Below are 20279 nucleotides of genomic sequence, written 5' to 3'. Positions count from 1 at the left end.
AAAAAAAAAAATGCTAGTGAAGATTTTAGTGTGTGTCCATTTTCCCATATACCTGCCACCTAAACCCTCTAGCTTTATGGAAATTTGACCTTATACAAATTACTTTTTTTTTTTTAAAGATTTTATTTATTTATTTGACAGAGACACAGCGTGAGAGGGAACACAAGCAGGGGGAGTGGGAGAGGGAGAAGCAGGCTTCCTGCAGAGCAGGGAGCCTGATGCGGGGCTCCATCCCAGGACCCTGGGATCAAAACCTGAGCCAAAGGCAGACGCTTAACAACTGAGCCACCTGGGCGCCCCTACAAATTATTTATTTTCATATCATTAAGCTATAATTTACTTATAATTTGAAATTGAAACTTAGTATCATTTAAAAAATTTTTTTAAGATTTTAAGTTTTTTTTTTTTTAAGATTTTATTTTTTTTTGACAGAGAGATAGAGAGCACAAGTAGGCAAAGAGGCAGGCAGAGGGAGAGGGAGAAGCCGGCTCCCTGCTGAGCAGGGAGGCCTATGTGGGCCTACATCCCAGGACCTGGAGATCATGACCTGAGCCAAAGGCAGACGCTTAACCATCTGAGCCATCAAGGCACCCTGAGAAGCTTCGAAATTTTAACATAATGTATCTATGGACCAGTTTCTACTAATTTTAAGGTAAGATTTCAAACTTTCAGAGTGTGACTTATCTGAAATATACATACCAGAAAATGTTCCAAAAAAAGTAAATGTTCCATAATTGTATTCTTTTCAGGGTGAATTTACCTAGGAGAAAGGAATATTTTAGAGAACTCCTTCCCTTCTTTTTTTGCTTTTCACTGTGCTGCCCATAATGTTGAGGATTACAGCCAGATGCATCTGTTCTCTAAGCTCAGACAGTTGGGGAAAGACAAGCCGCAGTCCTGAAGACAGTGTTTAGGTTCTCACTCCAGCCCTGCCCCTGTCACTTCTGTGCATCCCCACATCCTCACTGTGAAAGGGCAGCCTTGAACCAAATATTGTGTAAAGTTCCTTCAAGCTCTAAAATTTTATGATCAATGGTCAAACAGTGAACAACAAACTAACCAATCAACCAAGCAAACTAAACTACATTTCCTATGGCCTATTTCTCAGAGCCTAGAGATCAGCTTATTGGACATCAGGAAGAGTCAAATTGCTCAAGTGCAACACACAAAAAACAAATATCAGTAAGAAATAGCACTTTTCTACCACTACCTAAACATGACCTAAAAACAAAATATAAATAGGGTTTAAAATTTCAATGTGTGTACTTAGCATATGAACTTCCTATTCCCAAGAATGTGAAACATTTCTGCAAAATTACCAACTGTAATTATATATTTTCTCTCTTAATGATGTTATGCTAACAAAACCATAAAATTCTGTTTCTAAAACATGAAAATGCTTAAACAACATAATTATCTGTACTTAATATATTTTTTCTCTTTTATTGGAATCATAGGCATTTTGTTAGAATTTCCAGCCTCAACACTAAGTTTGAAGGAGAAAATGAACTGCTGTAAGTGAACTTCCTGGCACTTCAGTCTTAGTTTGACATTTAGGTAAGTCACCCTCAAATAAATAGAATATCATGGGGTATTTGAATTTCTTTCACTCTAGGGATCCAATAAAACAATTCCCATGTAATATCTATTCAAAACAAAACCTAGTCGGATGTTAACTAGACTTGCTGTGGTGATCATTTTGCAATATATACAAATATCAAATCATTATGTTGTACACCTGAACCTAATATAACATTATATGTCAATTATACCTCAATAAACAAAAGACTTACTTTTGCAAAATCCCAAATAGTCTAGGAAAAGGTGGCCTTTCCACTGCTGAGCCCCTAAGGCCAGTAAGGCCTCCTATTTCCGGTCAAAGCAGAGGACCTGGGAGGATAGGTTTCTGCTGAATTTAGACTCATTTACACAGCATTCCACAAGCTCCCAATTCTCTTGCTTCATTGCTGCCCCTGCGGACAAACAGGTAGACCATTTTTAATTTAAGGCCTTCACTGATTTCCTTAGGGGAAACGGGATGAAAGAACATGATTACTAAGCTTCTGGTCTAAGTGGCTGATCTGTAGTTCCAGACTGTTCAGCTGAGTCAGTGATGCAGAACCTTCTTTCCCCACCCCCTTTCCTCCTTAATTAGCAGCGCTAAAGGGTAAAGGCCTTCAACAATAGAAGTCAAATAGCCCCCCGGGAAGTACTCCATCAAAATTTGCATTTCTGAGACGCTTCTAGGGGGACTGACTCAAATTCATTCTTTCTCTAGACTCTTTCTCTAGAATTCTAGAAGTTGGCAGTAATTGAGGAACTGCAGGATAAAACGTTAAAATGCTGGTGAAAAATTAGGAATAGCTTGCAAGACGTAAAATTCGGGGCTATGAAATCTAAAGATTGCCCTCCAATCTATTCACCTTCTTAGATGCTACCATGCAAATTTGTTTAAAGTCCCTCCAAAATGACAGTTTTGGTTAAGTTCCCTAAATATCAGGCATTATTTTAACCCAGAAGAAAAAGATACGACTCCAGTTTGCAGGATTAAAGTTCAAGGATTAAATTCGCCACTTGCTTCAATACTTCAATAATTGGACCTGTCGACACTTTAGGTAAGAAAAACTCAGCAACTGGTGTATAAAATTACTGAGTTAAATGCGAGTACTGGATTCCAAGAGGAACTACGAGACAAACCGTACGGTGTATCATGTTTCCACGGTAGGTTTATCGACCCCCTAAGAAGCCCTGGCTTAGTCTTTTTTAATGCTGGGCACACTCATAGGTCGATAAAGAGTGTAGGTGATTTAAATAGTTCGTCGGTTGTGATACCAACTTTACCTCAAGTCTACAGAGCGGCGGACAATATAATCAGTCCATACTCTTTTCCAAGCCAGCAGCCATGGCAAGAATCCTTTTCACTTGGCGCGATTACAAGGAAAACCCTGAAATACTTTTAAAAATACACATGCCAAAGAACTGGAGTTAAGTTATTAGGATGGGGTTGTGTAAAGCTTCGGTGACTCACTAAAAGAAGTTGGGACCTGAGGTCTCAGCACCGGAGGAAAACAGAAAAAACAAAAGTTGGGGGCAGGCGGAGGGTCGCGAGCACACTTTTATATTTGATTGGCGGAACCACTCAGACTTTTCTTTATGGCGTCACCAGGTACCTGCCTGTAGAAAGGCCCCGTCTGCGTGACGTCACGCCTCACTGACCAATGAAAAGCCCCAGTCTGCGGGCCCCGAGGAGGGTTGTGGGCCCTTTTTTGTGAATGAAGCTCCACGGAACGGCCCCCCTGGGGTCCCCGGGAGCCGCGGCCCGCTGTGCTCCCGCGCCTCGGCAGCAGCGTCCGCGGCTGCGGTGGGCGCGCGCGGTTACCCCGGGCAGCCCCAGCAGCCGGCGGCAGCACCGTCGCCTCGGCAGCGCCAGCGGGCTGCGGGCACCTGGGGACGGGCTGGGGGGCGTCGGCGGCGGCAGGAGGCGCTGTAGCCAGGGCTGCGGCGCGGGTCCCGCGGCGGCCGCAGGAGGGAGCGGGGCAGGCGCGGTGGGCCCGGCCCCTCCTCCGGCTCCTGCGCGGCCGCCTCCCGCCGGGCTCGACCGGCGCCCGCCGTCCCCGCAGCGCCGCTCCGCGCCCGCCGCCCCGAGCGCCCGCGCGCGGCGCGGGCGGGGGCCTCGGCGGGCGAGCGGGGCCATGGTCGTGGCCCCCTGACGGGCCGCGACCGCCTCCATGAAGCGGAAGAGCGAGCGGCGGCCGAGCTGGGCCGCCGCGCCCCCCTGCTCGCGGCGCTGCTCGGCGTCCTCGCAGGGAGTGAAAAAGAGCCGCAGCTCCACGTCGCAGGAATTGCACCGCCTGGACCAGCAGGACGACCTGTACCTGGACATCACCGGTGAGCCGGCGAGCGAGCGCGTGGCGGGGCGCCCCAGGCACTCGGCACCCCGCGCGGGGGTCCTAGCCCACCCTCCCAGGCAGTGGAGGCGCCTCCCGGGGCCCGACTGACACGCCTCCGCCCCCACTCCCATAAAAGCCCCACCGGCCACACCCCCTTCAGCGGCCCGGCTCCCTGGGAGCGCCCCCCTACCCCGACTTTCCATCTGCGTGTGTTGCGAGCTGTAACTTTATCCGTTTTGCACTCTCCTACCCCGGCAAGATGGGCCGCGAGGGTCACCTTTCTTAAATTGCTGGCGTCAGCTCGGCGCCTCAGGCTTTTTCTAAGTTCGGGTTGATAGCGCCTCCCCGGGCTGCAAGCTCGGTTGGCCCTCACAGGAGCCTGAACCTCTGAATCAGCCCAGAGGATTCTCCGAGCGCGCGGAACGCGCCGGCCGGGGAGCAGCTGCCCTGTTTGTTGGGCGTTCGCCCCACCTCGGCTGCTGTGGAGGAAATGGAGTCCCGCCTCGTGCGGCGTTCCCACGTCCTCGCGCGGGTGCGCACCGCCCTCGCCCCCTCCCCAGCGCGCGCGAGCACACGCGGACCTCCTCGCGCTAGCTCCTCTCCCTTGCTTCCACAAGGAATGTGTCACACTGATGGTTTGTGAGCCGTTCTGCGTGCCGAATGCCCAGAGTTGTCACTTTTGAGAAATCGCAGCCAGCCAGAGCAGGTAGAAAAGCAGCCCTTTGATAGCTGTTTTCTTATTAGCGCTGATTCTACAGTTCTTGAAGACTAATAAATCCAATTTGGCAGCTGTTGGATTTGCCAGGATTGACACTAAAGCGTGTGAAGGCATTAAATGTGATGATGTATGTGGAAACGTTTTGTAAACAGCATAGCTGTCTACAGTTTTGAGGGAATTTGCAGTGTTTTCTGTGGCGCGGGATGTGTAAGCCTTGGCGTGTGGGATTTTATATATAAACTGTTTCCCGCCCTTAGCCTTTGATAAGCCAGGTGAGCTGGAGTGGTCAGAATATTAATTTAGAAAGGGTTCGGGCAAACACAAATTTAGTAGAAATTGTTTTCTAGCTTGATGGACAGTTGGAAACTGAAGGTCCATTTTAATAAAGCTGCGAGTAGAGGGGAAGGTTTCTCGGCGCGGGGTGGATGGCCCGTGGGAACTGTGGAGGGAGGAAGGGGTTGCCTTAAGTGCCCGTCTCCGGCTGGCACCTGCCCGGGTCCACCGTAGCGCGTGGCGCTGGTGGAGATGCAGCCAGCTTTCTGAGGCTGAGACCGGGTCCCAACAGGCGGTGCACTCCCGGGGAGATAGCCTCGCCAAGGAGGGCTCTGGGGGAGGGGGGGGCGGGTAAAGACACCACACACTCCTTACGCCTTTGTTGTCTATACCTCTTCAAAGGAACTTTGCTTCATAGCGTTTAATTTTAGGGCAAGTAACGCACCCTTCGTTCCAAAGGTGCACAGGAGTTTACAGTGAAAAGTTGATCGCAGCCTCCTGGTGTCCTTCCCCAGAGGCAACTGAAGTTTCGAGTTTCCTATGAATCCTTCCAGAAAGAGACTGTGTGTATACACCTGTGTATTCTCTATCATACTCAAGCATGGTGGCATACATGTTGTTTTGCACATTGTTTTTTCTTCTCAGTATTATCTCTTAGCAGAACGGTTAGTACATGCAAAACTGCTTCATTTGATTTTAATTACTGCGTGGGCCAAAGTAGATATGGTTTTAGAAAATAAAATTATAAAGTACATGTGGATTTAAATATGTGTTTTTTTTAAGATTTCATTTTATTTATTTATTTTTAAGTAATTTCTACGCTCAACGTGAGGCTGGAACTCACAACCCCGAGATCAAGAATCGCATGCTCTACCGACTGAGCCAGCCAGGCGCCCCCTAAATACATATGTTTTATAATTTGTTTAGACAGCTCCCTATTGATGAGCATTTAGGTTGTCTTCATCAAAAGGAAGTTTTGTAAAGTCAAGCCATTGGGCTAGATCTTCTTCCTCCTTCATGGCGGGCTTTGCTGAACACAATAATGATTTAACTTCAGAAAATATTGCTAAGCCGAATATTGAGGAAAGAGGTGGTGCATTATATAAAATCAAAATGCTGTTTAGATTATAAGCCCAGATAATGGAAGGGTCCAGTCTCAGTGTAAGGGGGGACGTAAGGGAGTCAACTTTGTGTGGAATTTTTCCAGGTATCCCTTAGTGACAGTCTTGGCTTCTTAGAAAAATGATACTGAATCAGTCTGTTTCAGGGTGACAAATAAGACAAATCAAAGTAACTGTGGGGTGATGGGGTGAAAAAAATAAAGTAACTTTGGATGCAGGGTGCAGATTACTTTTTATTGGGTTTGGAGGAAAGGCTTGAAACCTCATCAACAAGTGGCAACCTGGTCCCATCCTCCCCAACTTGTTTTTCCCTCAGTTTGTTTTCTTAATATTTTTCAAGTTGAGCATTAGGAAAGGAGATATATATAGTTAGTCTCCCCAGTAATATTTTCTTTCCTTTTTCTGTGCATACTTAAGTTTCTATAAATTGTGCCATATCAGCAAGAAGAGTCCTCTTTTAATGGCTGTATTATATTGCATAGTATGGCTGAATTGTGATTTATATAATGGCAATAAGTAAATGGTTATGTGGGGGGTTTTCAGTCCCTGTAAATGGCAGCAGTCGCATCAGTGTATGTATCTACCTACATGTATGATTGTCTCTGCAGAGCAAAGTAGAAGTGAAGAGGCCAGGCCAAAATATACAGAGGTTTATCCATTCATTGGTGGACTTTTTTTGGTGATTATGAATAATGCTGCTATGAACATTGATGTACAAGTTTTTGTGTGGAGATGTTTTCAGTTGCTTTGCATATACACACCTAGGAGTGGAATTGCAGGTTTGCATGGTAACGCCACGTTTAACCTGCCAGACTTTTCCAAAGCTGCTGTACCACCAGCATTTCCCACCAGCAGTTTATTCCTCATCCTTACCAACACCTTTTACAGGATTGTGAAGATTCTTTACCAGTGGGGTTGGTTCATAAAAATTAATGCACATTATCACTTTTGCCCACTCTGCCCTTAAATACATTAAATTTTTTTTTACTTTATTGCCTTGTTATTTTTATTGCAGCCTATTTTATCTGTTAAGTCAAATTCCATTCCCATAGATTGCAGTATATTTCATGGTGGTGTATACATTTTTTTTTTAAGATTGACTTATTTATTTTAGAAAGAGAGAATAAGAGAGTTCCAGTGCCTGCGGTGGGGGGGGGGGTGGGGGGGGAGAGGAAGAGAGAGAATCTCAAGCTGACTCCCCAGTGAGCACAGAGCCCATTGGGGCTCCATCCCAGGACGCTGAGCCGCAATCAAAAGTCTGTCTCTTAACTGACTGAGCCACCCATGCACCCCTGGTGTATATGTTTAATACAGGATGCTTAATGCCTATTTTTGTTCCCTGTAGTCCTTTGTTTTTTTTTGTTTGTTTGGATTTTTTTTTAAAGATTTTATTTATTTACTTGACAGAGAGAGAGACAGCACGAGAGGGAACACAAGCAGGGAGAATGGGAGAGGGAGAAGCAGGCCTCCCTGCGAGCAGGGAGCCCAACGTGGGGCCTGATCCCAGGACCCTGGGATCATGACCTAAGCCGAAGGCAGACACTTAATGACTGAGCCACTCAGGCGCCCCATCCCTGTAGTCCTTTGTTATGTGGTCACTTTTTTTAGTTTCTAGCCAGCCACCTGGCTACACTGGCCATTTACTAGGAGCTGACCGATGTTTTATTCCCATGTGGACGCCATCTACCTCTCATTGGCCATTTACTCAGTTCTTGCCATGTGCAATGACGTGGATTTTTACATAAGCTGTATTCCTGGTGCAGTTCCAGTGTATTATGTTAAAAAAAAGATCATAAAAGATAAAAACTGTAAACTGTATACATTAATGTGAAAGAGATACTGAGTAAAGATATAATCAGAATGAGTTGTTATCAGTCAGGGAAGCTGGGGAAGAAGGGAAGAGAAGAGGGTTTTTGGTCGGCTTTGGAATTAGATCTCTCTCAAGATGGGAGAAGTACCAAAGGAAAAATGTTGGACACAGGTTTTTGATTTTCCTATGAACCTCCTTGCAGTCAGAAGTCTGAATCTTTTTATCTCTATATTCCTATCCCTTAAATAGGGCCATAAATGATAGTGTACATTCTCCTTTCCTCTTTATTAATATAGGAAAAAATTTTAAAGACTATGAAATTATTGTATTATCCCTATGCTTGATAATTTATAGGATTTAATAGTTGGTACAGAACTTAAATTTATTTTATTTATTTTTTAAACTTCTGACTAGTAAAAGTAATTGGTAATAACTATTGGCTAAAAAGGATTTTTGGTGGTTTGTCTTAAAAAATTTTTTTTCTTTCAGTATCTGCCATGATAGTCTCTCTCTTTAAGACTGTCTATATTATAACAGTAAATAATTTTATTGGAGAAGCTCTAGTTGAGGTCAGGATTGTCATTTAAAAGCACCAATTAATGGTATATCAGATACTCATCAAATTAAACAGATACAGCACTGCCTCTAACCCCCTTCTTTTCTTTTTAGGATTTAAAAAATTCACATTAGACATTATTAGGGAAAATTTATTCATTAATTCAAAAAGTATTTAATGAATGCTTACTATGTAAAATAGCCCTGCATATTCATTGTTTGCTGTGATAGAAATGTATTTTTCTTGATAAAAAAGGAATACAGTTACCAGGGCACTGATTCAAGGAGGAAATAAATTCATTTTTCTTCAAGACTTTCACGTAGTAGATTATTGAGTTTCAATAATTGAAGCTCATCAAAGTATGTAGTGTTCGTTTTCCTTCTTGCTTATGACTTATTTCTAATTTATTTTCTTGATTTATGTGCTTAAGTCTTCAACATCTTTACTTCTGATGGTGTCATGTTAGTTACCTGTTTTAGGTCTAAATCCTTAGGTACTGGGGCACCACACACAAAAACTTAACAGTTGTGTTGTTACTGTTTCAGTGGACAGAGTGGTTGGGCACAGAGATGAAGGGAAAGTGGAATAACTGGATGACAGAGATGGTACTAATGCTAGGAGTCGCCATTCGGTGCCTGCTGTAATTTCTCTGTGCCTTGGAATGGGAATGAATTTCACCACTTCTTGTGGGGGAGAGCTGGAATGAAACCACGTTGTGGATTTTTAGAATGGAAGGATGGCATTGGGTGCGTACCAGTGACATTTCTTGGAAGTTTCTGAGATCTGGGGATCTCTGAATTGACAGGACAGGTGTTTTGTTATTTGAAAGAATTTCAAGAGATCATCTTGAAATACCACAACCATCCACTTTTCTCTCAGAAGCTAACACAAGAGATAAGTGATTTTGACGAAATTGATGCACTTTCTTTTTGGGAAAGCCATACTACCTGGCTTTTATTCTTTCCAACAGATAAAGCTATTTCAGCAGAGTTGTACATAAATGATTTGTTGGCCATGTACTATTTAGTCGTGTGTTTACATAGACTAGCAGGTGATGTCCTAGTAGATACTCCATAAGTCGTAGCTTGTAAAGTTGAATTTAGATAATTACCTAGTGAATTTGGAAACATGAGCAAACTACATACATAGTTCAGGTCCTCCTGCACTCATGCTGTTGTCCATATTGGCTGTCATCACAGCCCAGATTTTCTAGATAGTTCATTCATTCAACCAAATTGTAATGAATACCTACTCTGCCAGGCTTTTTTTTTTTTTTCCCTTCCCCTCAAATGGTAAAAATAGGTCACTGCTGGAGATAATCCCTGTTCTCATGGAGTTTTCCGTGCTAATTGAGAAAATGAAACTTGGAAGGTCTGGGGGTAAACTAGCTAAAACTTGGAGGGTCTGAGGAATAACTAGCTTAAAGAGGAGCCATATCATGGTTGAAATCTTTGGGGATGAAAAACTGTGTTCATTGGGTATTTGAAGAGTTAATTCTAGTGGTTAGGCCTGCGGACACCAGGGACAGCTAGTGTCTGCCTTCAGGGGAACTGAACACAGCTGGATTATTAATAACCTTTTGGAGCCTCTTTTCTCTCATCTGTTTGAAAGTAAAAAGTGCATAGCGTTGTTGGAAGAACTGAAGCAGATGCATGTGAAGTGCCTGGCTTGGTGCCTCCTTGACAGCCAGGCTCCATAAACGGTCTCTAGTATTACAAGGGCGCCTGCAGTGGCCCAGGGATACCAAGGGCAGACTGAGACAGTCACCATGGCTGGAAAGGTTTCCAGCTCAGAAGCAAACATTTCCCCCATACGTGTACATGCACAAAAGGTTCAGTGAATCAGCACAGTGAAAATGCAAGTGTGTTCCTTTCTCTGCTTCTGAGAGTGATCTTCAGGGCAGAAGCGCTCCGGATGAGGCTGGTTCAGTATTTGTCAAAGCGCTGGAAGAGATTTAGCACTGCGTTGACAATCTTTTCTGCCTTGGGAAAAATGTTACCGTTTCTCTTTAAAGATTCCTTGTAAGAGGAAGAATAAACCAGAGCCGTTTCTTCCTTTTTGAGGCTGTTACGTATTTTTATTACACTGAAGAGTCTGTATATTGCCTTATATTAAATTGCAGCTAAGCTTGGGGGGTGGGGGCTTTGTAAAGATGAAAAGGCCTCATGGGAGAGCCTCAGGTAGAAGGTTATGGAAAATAAAACAAATAAATTCTTTACTGATAGAATATAAACTCTTCAGAGTGGTTAAAGCATAACTGTGCCCTAGAACATCGTTTTAAAAGAGTATTTCACAGATCCAAAAGATTTGATACTGGTGGTGCATGTTATAAACAGTAGGACATTTTTTTTGTTGTTATTTTGAGTAAAACAAAATGGCCTTTCAGTGGGCCTTTTTGTGCTTAATTTGTGGCATGGAGACCCAATGTATTTGGAAAGCGTGGGAATTAGACATAAACAAGAAATTACATGTTTAAATCTTTTCCTTTAATTACACTGAGAACAAAATAATTTTAGTAGCCAGTATTTTATTTTCCTTTCCATACTAGCTACAGAGTATTTTTAATCTTAATTCCTTAAGGTCCTTCACATTAAAATTACTTTTATATAATTACCTGTCAGTTGAATGAAAAGCATGGATAGACTGGTTTCAAACATTTCAAAGCTGTTCCTCATTTAGGACAGGCACCTTTATGAGTGAGGTAAGTAGGTACAGGGGTTGTGGGCAAAAAAAGTGGTCAGATTGATACAGAGACACAGAAACTGGTTTGGTAGGAGCTAACCAATCTTCAGATATCATTTCTTTACATTATTTGGTTTTTAGCTTCTGAGGTTAGTCACTTAATTTCTAGAAGTGCTGACTACCATATTAGACAGGGATTACCTTAGAAAACATTTTCTAAAATAAAATTGATTTTAATTTCCTAAATACAAGGCTATTTAACTGGAATGTGTGCGTCTCATCTGGATTCTCTAGTTTATATGAAAGTTTTACGCCCTTCTCTCTCTTTCTCTTTTTTCTATAGCTTTTCATGGATACTGCTCCAACAAAGGTATTCAGATCATTGACTCTACTTTGCAGTGCTTTCTGATGATTTTAAAACTGTAGATTTAATCTGTTAGTTGTCATTCTTGGTTCCGTCCCTTCCTGTTTGCTTGTCTTAAATTTAGTCTTGGGTAGCAGATTCAGTTTTCTATAACTGTAGAGTATCCTTTGTATGTTTATGACTTAAGTTGAAATTTGTCTTTATATGAAAAGTTTTGTTGGTTTCTGTGTACAGGTAATGCTGACAGTAGTTTCTGTGATATTTTACTGGGTTTATTATTAATGCTATGTTTGCGATAGTGGATGTTTTTGGTAATACTAAACTTTTTCTATTATAATTGAATCTCACTTTTGTAGCCTCTTGCTGAAAGGATGCATAGAATGAGTTGTTATAACCAAACAGCTATTCTTGATTTGTTTTTTTCTTTTGTGAAGTCACTTAGTTCTTTCTAGGCATTTCTTTGCTTAATGGACAGGCTTATATCTTATTTATTGTTTTTGGCACGAGGAAATACTCATGAAATGCCAACTTAAACTTTGGGAATGGGGAAGCTCTTTCATATTCTATTAGAAAATTGAAAGTATTCTGATTCCATTTCATTTTCAGGTACCTCAAATAAGGCCAGTTATCAAAAGAACAAATACAGGTGGCTCCATATGTATAATAATTCTAATTAAAAAAATTTCTGCCTTTATTCTCTTGGTCTTTTATTCAGCTCCTTTAATTCTTAGTATTATTTATATTCTAGAGGAGCAGTTCTCTTAGAGGGCTTTATTCACCAGTCAGTTCAAAGATTTGGTCCCATTGTCTTGGAGTCTGAAAAGCTGAGGAAGGTAGGCTGGGTAAATTTATTCTAATTGTGTAATATCACATATTGACTTCATTTCTCAGGTAGTTCACTTTTATGCTATTAAAATTTGGTTGCCAGTGTACTTTTCACAAAAGAAAAACATCTTGTTCCCAATGTCGATGGTGTTTGTTGTTCCTTCAAGTTCTAATTTGAAAGTGAAATTACTTTCTTGGCACTGCAGTTTATGACATTGATCTTTTTATACCCAATCCATAATGCTATAATATCATTACAGATTCTGAATTCTGCAAAGCCCTCCATTTTAGGACCATCTCAGCTGAATCATTCTCTGCATTTTGCTCATTTATACTCATTTGTAGTTGTATGAATTGTGCTATGGAATTAATTAGTGTATCCATTTAACAAATATTTATTGAGCAACTACCTTGAACAAGGGATTGAGCCAGGTGTTATTGAGGAAGGGAGGAGATGTGAAGATTTATAGCAACATCCCTGAAAGAATGAGAAGGCATAGACTATTAAGTCATCATCTCAGTGAAGACAGGTAATGAAGGAATCAGTCATTATGTAGTTTTGCTCTCTTCATTTACACAATGTCAGTTTGAGAGAATTTTGTGATGGAAATGTCACTCCATAATTCCTACACAAAGTGAATTATTTTTTCCAGTGTGTGGTGAAAACGATCTGTCTTAAGGTGTCTTTCTCGTAGGAGTGTGGGGGTGTGGGCGTAGGTGTGTGTTTTAAACCTTAAAAGAGACAAGGGGGAAAAGCTTAATTGTGGTATCTAACTAATCATATACATATATGAATGCAGTATGTATATGAATAGTATAAATATATATAAATGTATATAGTTAATAATATACTGAAAACCCTATTTCTGCAAAACACAGCTGAAGTAAAAGGTCTCCATTCCAATTCTGTATCTCTAATTTGAATCTCAAGAGCATCCCAGACGATATAATTTAAAAATGAGGTACCTTGTTTGTTTTTTAAAAATACATTATTTATTGGTAGGAAGTAATTACAGAGGACCTCTTTTTTTTTTTTTTTTTAAGATCTTGTTTATTTATTTGACAGAGAGAGACACAGAGCAGGAACACAAGCAGGGGGAGTGGGAGAGGGAGAAGCAGGCTTCCTGCTGAGCAGGGAGCCCGATGCAGGGCCGATCCCAGCACCCTGGGATCACGACCCGAGCAGAAGACAGATGCCCAACGACTGAGCCACCCAGGCGCCCCCACAGAGCACCTTTTAAGCTGAGTATTGCTTCTTGAATTGAAGGCACTAAAGACGAAGATTCCCAAATATTTTAAGAACTAGATTTGGTTTGTGTGACTTGAACCGAGAACTGAAAAGCATTCTGATTTTCACATTCTTTTATAGGTGCTGAGGAAGTATTGCTTTGACATGAATATAACAGAATTAACATTATGGTTTTACATTTTTGGGAGCTGTTCTCAGACTGCTCTTGGAATTTTTTTATTGTAATACCGTCATTAGGTAGCTTGTTGGAAGCACCTTATACATGAAACTGAATCATCTTAACATGCATTTAGTTCCTTTTGACAATAAACTGTCAAATAAAAGCTTAGGATTTAGCTAACAAACACAATCGAGGTTGGGATTTTAACTTCACTATTAATATACTCTAAACTATTGTGACTGAAAGGGCTCGAAGCACAAATTCACTCAGGGTATGTTTGAGTGCATTTTATGGTCTCATCCTTGCAGTTGCTGCTTCTAGGGCTGCAATAGAGATTTCACACTTGACCAGATCCCTGGGAAGTGATAGGAGCCCATGGAACAGGGTGATATATCTTAAATCTGTCACATAGAGGGGCTTATCGGTGAATGTCACGGACAATCAAAGATGGATGTCTCTGAATGAATGAGAAAAGAGGCTTGAGCACTGTTTTAAAAGATTCTCTTCTTCCCTCTACCCCCAGAACCAGCAGGAACCGTTCTTTTTTTTTTTTTTTTTAAGATTTTATTTATTTATTTGAGACAGAGAGAGAGAGAGCAAGCGAGCACAAGAAGAGGGGTCAGAGGGAGAAGCAGGCTCGCTCCTGAGCAGGGAAGCCTGAGGCGGGACTGGATCCTGAAACTCCGGGATCGTGACCTGAGCCGAAGGCAGTTGCTTAACCAACTGAGCCACTCAGGCACCCAGCGGGAACCGTTCTTGATCACGGTAACACCAGTCTGCTTTCTTCCTGCTGACAGCACCTTGTCCCTACTGTGGTGGCAGTTGTCAGGGTTTGGTGACTGCTGGGATGGGGGATAGACTCTACTCCAGTGTGGGGGAAATACTCTCTTCTACCCCCTCAACCTGTCTCACAGTGCTCTCCCATTCTGCCAGCAACAAGAATCAAGATGTGGTAGTTAACCTAAATTAAATAACAGCTCTGCTCCAAAATGAAAAAGTACTTTAATGTAATCTCTCTTACTCCGGAGAGCAGGAGAAGGACCATAAACCTTAAAGCATCCTTTATCTACTGGAACCTATTCAGATTGTTTTGATCAAATAAATTTTTAGGGGTTAAATGGGCGGATTCAGAAGACAACCATTTCTAGGCACAATGACAAAGGAATTTTTTTCTTTTTCTTTTTAAATTTTTCTTTCTTTTTTACTTGAAATATAGTTGGCCCACCATGTTACATTTGTTTCATGTGCAGGACATAGTGATTCAACAATTCTCTACCTTATGCTATGCTCATCACAAGTGTAGCTACCATCTGTCATCATACAAGGCTATTACAATACCATTGACTATATTCCCTATGCTGTACCTTACATCCCTGTGACTTATTCTGTTACTGGAAAACTGTATCTCCCACTTCTCTTCACACATTTTGCCCATCCCCCTACCCACCTTCCCTCTGGCAACCATCAGTTTGTTCTCTGTATTTACATTTCTAATTCTTTTTGTTTATTCATTTGTTTTGTTTTTTAGATTCCACTTATTAGTGAAATCGTATAGTATTTGTCTTTCTGAGTCTGACTTAGTTCACTTAGCATAATACCCCCTGGGTCCATCCATGTTGTACCAAACGAAAGGGGTCTCATTTCTTTTTTATGGCTGTGTAATATTCCATTGTGTGTATATATCTTTACACACACACACCACATCTTCCTTATTTCTTCGTCTATGGATGATGGGTACTCAGGTTGCTTCCATATCTTTGCTATTATAAATAATGCTGCAGTAAATATAGGGGTGCATGTATCTTTTCAAATTAGTATTTTCATTTTCTTTGGGTAAATTACCCAGTAGTGGAATTGCTGGATCATATAGTAGTTCTATTTTTAATTTTTTGAGGACCCTCCATACTGTTTTCCACAGTGGCTGCACCAATTTACATTCCTACCAGCAGTGCACAAGGAGGAGGCTTTTTTTGTAATGTGATACTTTCGGGAATTTCTAAAATAACAATGTGGGATTTTTTTGAAGGCTAAGCAATAAGCATTTTTTTTTTTTTCCAAATCAGAGCTTTGGATTAAGGGCTTTATTTTAAAATGGTCAGAAAACAAATGTTATTCTAATTATTAGAGATTTATGAATAGGATTAATAAGTTTTGTTGGTTATGCCACAAAAGCAATTTTTAAATAATATCATTTAACATAACCCTATGCAGTGCTGCTTTGTTGTAATTATATTGTCTTCAAAATAATTTTACTAAGAATAAATAGGCATATATAAAACTGTGGTCATTGTCTTGTTTTGGCTTCCCCAGCACAGACTGAGTCAAGGATTCCAACACAGTACTTTCTTTGGGATATGATCCCAGAAAACTCTCCAAAGGGAGTGGGGAAGTGAGAGGGTTATGAGTGGGAAAGAATGCTCATTATATTAGGCGGGTTACTTCTGTACTAACTAGAGTTTGATCCCATAGGGAAATCTGACGGCAGTATAGAACATATGAGGGTTAAGGGGACTGGGATATTTTTTAACCAGTAACTTAGAGTGGGGGGTGAGTGATAATTTTGAAGTGCTGTGACGATGGCCAAAATGGGCCCTGTAGTCTAGAGAAAGCCCTGCAGGAGATGTTGGTGAAATTGGAAAGTGCTGGTGGGGGAAGGGTCTAAGTGGAGCTCTTCAGTGTGCCTCCAGAGTCAGGCTGTATTGTTAAATTTTGTGTGTGTGCTCCTAAGTGCTATTGTCAGTTTTCAGCTAGTTAGTGCTCAACTGTTATCCTGAATTGAGTGCATTACTGTCACTCTGTTGTGTCCTGGTGGGGTGTGAGGTATTTTTGATAGCAAATGTTGAGAAAATGTATGCATGGGACAGGGTGGGTTTGTTAGAAAGAAGCAGTGGGAGAGCTAGAGACCCTTGGAGGGAATTGTGTAAGGAAACTAGGTAAAGATCAGCATGCAGTTAAGGATGATTGGAAGTTCTGTGATTTTTACGAAAGGCTTTATAAACACTGTAGCTTGGATGTTTGACTAACAACTGAGTGATTAGCACCTAGAAGAATTATGGCCAGAGACAGTCCTGACTTCAGTGAATGTGAAGTAGCTGGAGGAGCTGAGCCATTGCCAGTGTAGAATGCCAGGACTGGATCTCCATGGAGACTCTGCGGTTTCTGTGCAGTTCCGTTTCCAGAAACTCCTCATCCCCAGCTAAATGAAGTTTGTGCAAGAATGTGAAGTCAACCACCTTATGTCATTTATTTATTATTTTTTTAAAAAAGTTTTAATTTATTTAATCTCTACACCTAACCTGGGGCTTGAACTCATGACCCCGAGATTAAGACTTACATGCTCTTCCAATTGAGCCAGTCAAGTGCCCCTATGTTCTTTCTTTCTTTTTAAATATATTTTTTAAAGATTTTATTTATTTATTTGAGAGAGAGAGAGAAGGAGCAGGGGAGGGGCAAAGGGAGAAGCAGACTCCCTGGTGAGCAGGGAGCCCGACGAGGGCCTTGATCCTGGGACCCCGGGTTGGTGACCTGAGCTGAAGGCAGATGCTTGACCAACTGAGTCACCCAGGTGCCCCTGTCATTTATTTCTAATAAGGCCAGATAACAAGGTGTCAGGTACTCTTGGGAATGTTTCAAAATGAATCAGTATGCTAGTTTAATTGCTCAAGAGTTGATAACTTGTGTAAACATTACACGAATATAAATTAGAGAAATCACAGTTTTACCATATATGGTGTAAGTTAAGTGCTATTTTCCTACCTTTTGAGATGCTTTCACTCTTTTATGTATGTATATATATGTGTATGTATTTATTTATTTATGTAAGTAATGTATGTATGAGGTTTATTGTGGTCTTTTTTTCTCTTTTTTTTCTTGAGAGAGAGAGCAAGCAGGCCAGCAGGGAGGGGAAGAGGGAGAGAGAGAATCATAAGCAGGCTCCATGCCACCCAGGACGGGGCTCAATCTCATGACCCTGAGATCATGACCTGAGCCAAAATCAAGTCACTTAATCAACGGAGCCACCCAGGTGCCTGCTTTTCCCATATTATTAAAGTCTTGTACAGTCCCTTTTCATTTTTCTTTGGAAACATTAATTCAGTCTGTTGTTCTTAGTGGAGGAGAAAAAATAAGTCATACTGCTAATCTTGTAAGAGGTGGAATTTAACAATGCTGAAGCTTTCTCATAGGATCAAGATTCAGTAATAAAAGCCTTGACTTTGGAAGCATTAGAAATAATTTTTCTTCATTTTCTTGAATATCAGTGGGCAGCTCATAGAACTTATTTGCAAAAGTAGAGCTGGTGATCTTTCTTGCTCTTTAATCATGTCCTATGCTATTGAGGTGCATTTATGATTCTGGGTTCATGACACATTCATCATTGGTCCATGCAAGCCCCTTTAGTAGGCTTTCTATATTTTTGAAATATGACTCACTAAATAACACTTAGTATATCCCTTCACTTAGAGTTGCTTGTTTTTTTAAAAGCTTTTCATTTTATCTGCTTTTTAAATAGATAATGCATGTACATAGTTCAAAATTTAAAAGATAAAAAAGAGGGGCACCTGGCTGGCTCAGTTGGTAGAGCATGTGACCCTTGATCTCAGGGTCTCGAGTTCGAGCCCCACATAGGGTGTAGAGATTACTTAAAAATAAAATCCTTAAAAATAAATAAATAAATAAGAGATACAAAAGAGTAAATGACACAGAGTAAGATTTCCACTTTCTCTTGTCACCTAGCTACTTATCTTCCCTTTTCAGAATAAATTGACATAACTTTTTTTATGTCTTACCAGAGATTTTCTATGTATTTACAAACATGTATATGTGTGTACAGATGTATGCATGTTTGTATCTTCTCATGCAGAATACAGCACTTTATTCTCGTGGTTCTGTTCCTTGCTTTTTTCACTGCTGTTGGGTTGCTCTGTGAGCATGGAACGAAACAAAGGTTGCTGAGGATCCTAATGGAAGATGCTTTCAGGCTGCTCTAGATTGAGATGTACAAGTAATAATCTCTGATGGTCAGTGTCTGCTTGATGCTCAGGCCCATGCTAAGACTTGTGTCTCTATCCCCAAATAAAGTTTCTAAGATACAGGTGCTCTTTATTTTTATTTTTAATTTTTTTTAAAGATTTGTTTGAGAGAGAGCACAGGCCAGAATGTGAGCAGGCGGAAGGGCAGAGGGAGAGAGAGAATCCCAAGGAATTCTTGGGATTCCCAAATCCCCACTGAGTGTGGAGCCCTACACAGCGTCCTAGGACCCTGAGACCATGACCTGAGGGGAAATCAAGAGTAGGAAGCTTAACCGACTGAGCCACTCAGGTGCCCCAGGTGCTCGTTATATTTTAAAAAGACAATACAGAAAGAAAATGGTCAGAGATCCTATTAGCAAGGATGTTTTCTTTATCAGTTAGACTTGGTTATACTGTAATAACAAGCCTCCCCCCTCCCCCTGGCCAAGCTCAGCAGCTTAAAACAAAAATGTAAATCTTGTTTCTGTTTCACATCCACTGTGGGTCAGCAGGGGGTTCTGCTTGTTGTAATTGCTTGGGGACCTAGGCATATGAGCAGCAGTCGTCTCTAATATTGTTGGTTCCTATACCAGAGGAAGAAGAGTGCTTGTGGAGGGTCTTGAATCAACAATTAAATGTTTGTTTCCACTTATAACTCTGTGGCCAGAATTAATCACAAGGTCCCACTCAACCACTGAGGGGCAGGAATGTGTCTGTTAGGCAGGGAGCCAGAAATATTTGGTGAACAGCATTAATGGTTACCACATTTAGCCTTTTAGATTGTTCAGTGCATATTTATATACATAGACATCTCTATAGAGAGATGTTTTTACATTAACAAGATAAACACTATAAATACTATCATTACTTTTTTCCACTTTATGTATTATAGTAGAATCTTTAATTGTCATAAGTATGTGTCCAAATGTATATCTCTTAGATGCATATTATTCTAGTGTACGGATATACAAGGTATTTATTTCCTTGTAGTCCCTCTACTGAGGAAAATGTCCATGAATTCATTTACATAAAATTGGATAGAGAATTTTAGGTTGTAGACCTTCCCCAGCCAAGCCATGGATTCTTGTCATGGTCCCTAGGTTGTAAATATAAGCTCTATTTAGAATAACCTCTCTTTATCCCCTTTGTCCTCTTATAAAGTACCTTTTAATAGTTTTTATTTTTTTCTTGTCACTGTTACTTTATTAATATCAGGTAAATACATATGTATTTTTAAAAATTTTAGTTCCAGTTTAGTTAACATACAGTATTATATTAGTTTCAGGTGTACAATATAGTGATTCAACAGTTTCATATATTACTTAGTGCTGTACTCTTGGGGTGCCCAGCTGGCTCAGTGGGTAGACCATGTGACTTTTGATCTTGGGATTGTGAGTTCGAGTCTGTTGTTGGGTGTGTAGACTACTGAAAAAAATGTTTAAAAAACGAAAAAGGTAAGTGTATTCTTAATCCCCTTCACCTATTTTGCCGCCCCCCCCACCTCCCCTCTGCTAACCATCTGTTTGTTCTCTATAGTTAAGAGTCTGTTTCTTGGTTTGTATCTTTTTTTTCCCTTTGTTTGGTTTCCTAAATTCCACATATGAGTGAAATATGGTATTTGT

At 41.0% G+C, this 20279-nt stretch overlaps 1 protein-coding gene across 10 annotated transcripts in view; it reads left to right on the top strand.

The window, feature by feature from the left end:
- Positions 1-3648: 3648 nt before the first annotated feature.
- Positions 3649-20279, top strand: part of CDC14B (cell division cycle 14B) — a 105389-nt gene continuing 88758 nt past the window's right edge. For 4 of the 10 annotated variants that reach the window (XR_014139977.1, XM_006738815.3, XM_081802954.1 and 1 more), the window contains exon 1: positions 3651-3888. Coding sequence is in view for 9 of the 10 variants with exons in the window: in XM_006738815.3 (XP_006738878.1) it covers positions 3729-3888 (160 nt within the window). In the remaining variant the exon portion in view is untranslated. Of the gene's footprint in view, positions 3889-20279 lie in introns of all 10 variants that reach the window. The other 6 variants (XM_081802949.1, XM_081802948.1, XM_081802953.1 and 3 more) reach the window with 3 other exon arrangements.

Source organism: Leptonychotes weddellii, chromosome 14 (genome assembly GCF_054177405.1).
Source record: "Leptonychotes weddellii isolate Sample4059 chromosome 14, ASM5417740v2, whole genome shotgun sequence".
NCBI lineage: Eukaryota > Metazoa > Chordata > Mammalia > Carnivora > Phocidae > Leptonychotes > Leptonychotes weddellii.
This window is presented reverse-complemented; position numbering and strand designations above follow the sequence as displayed.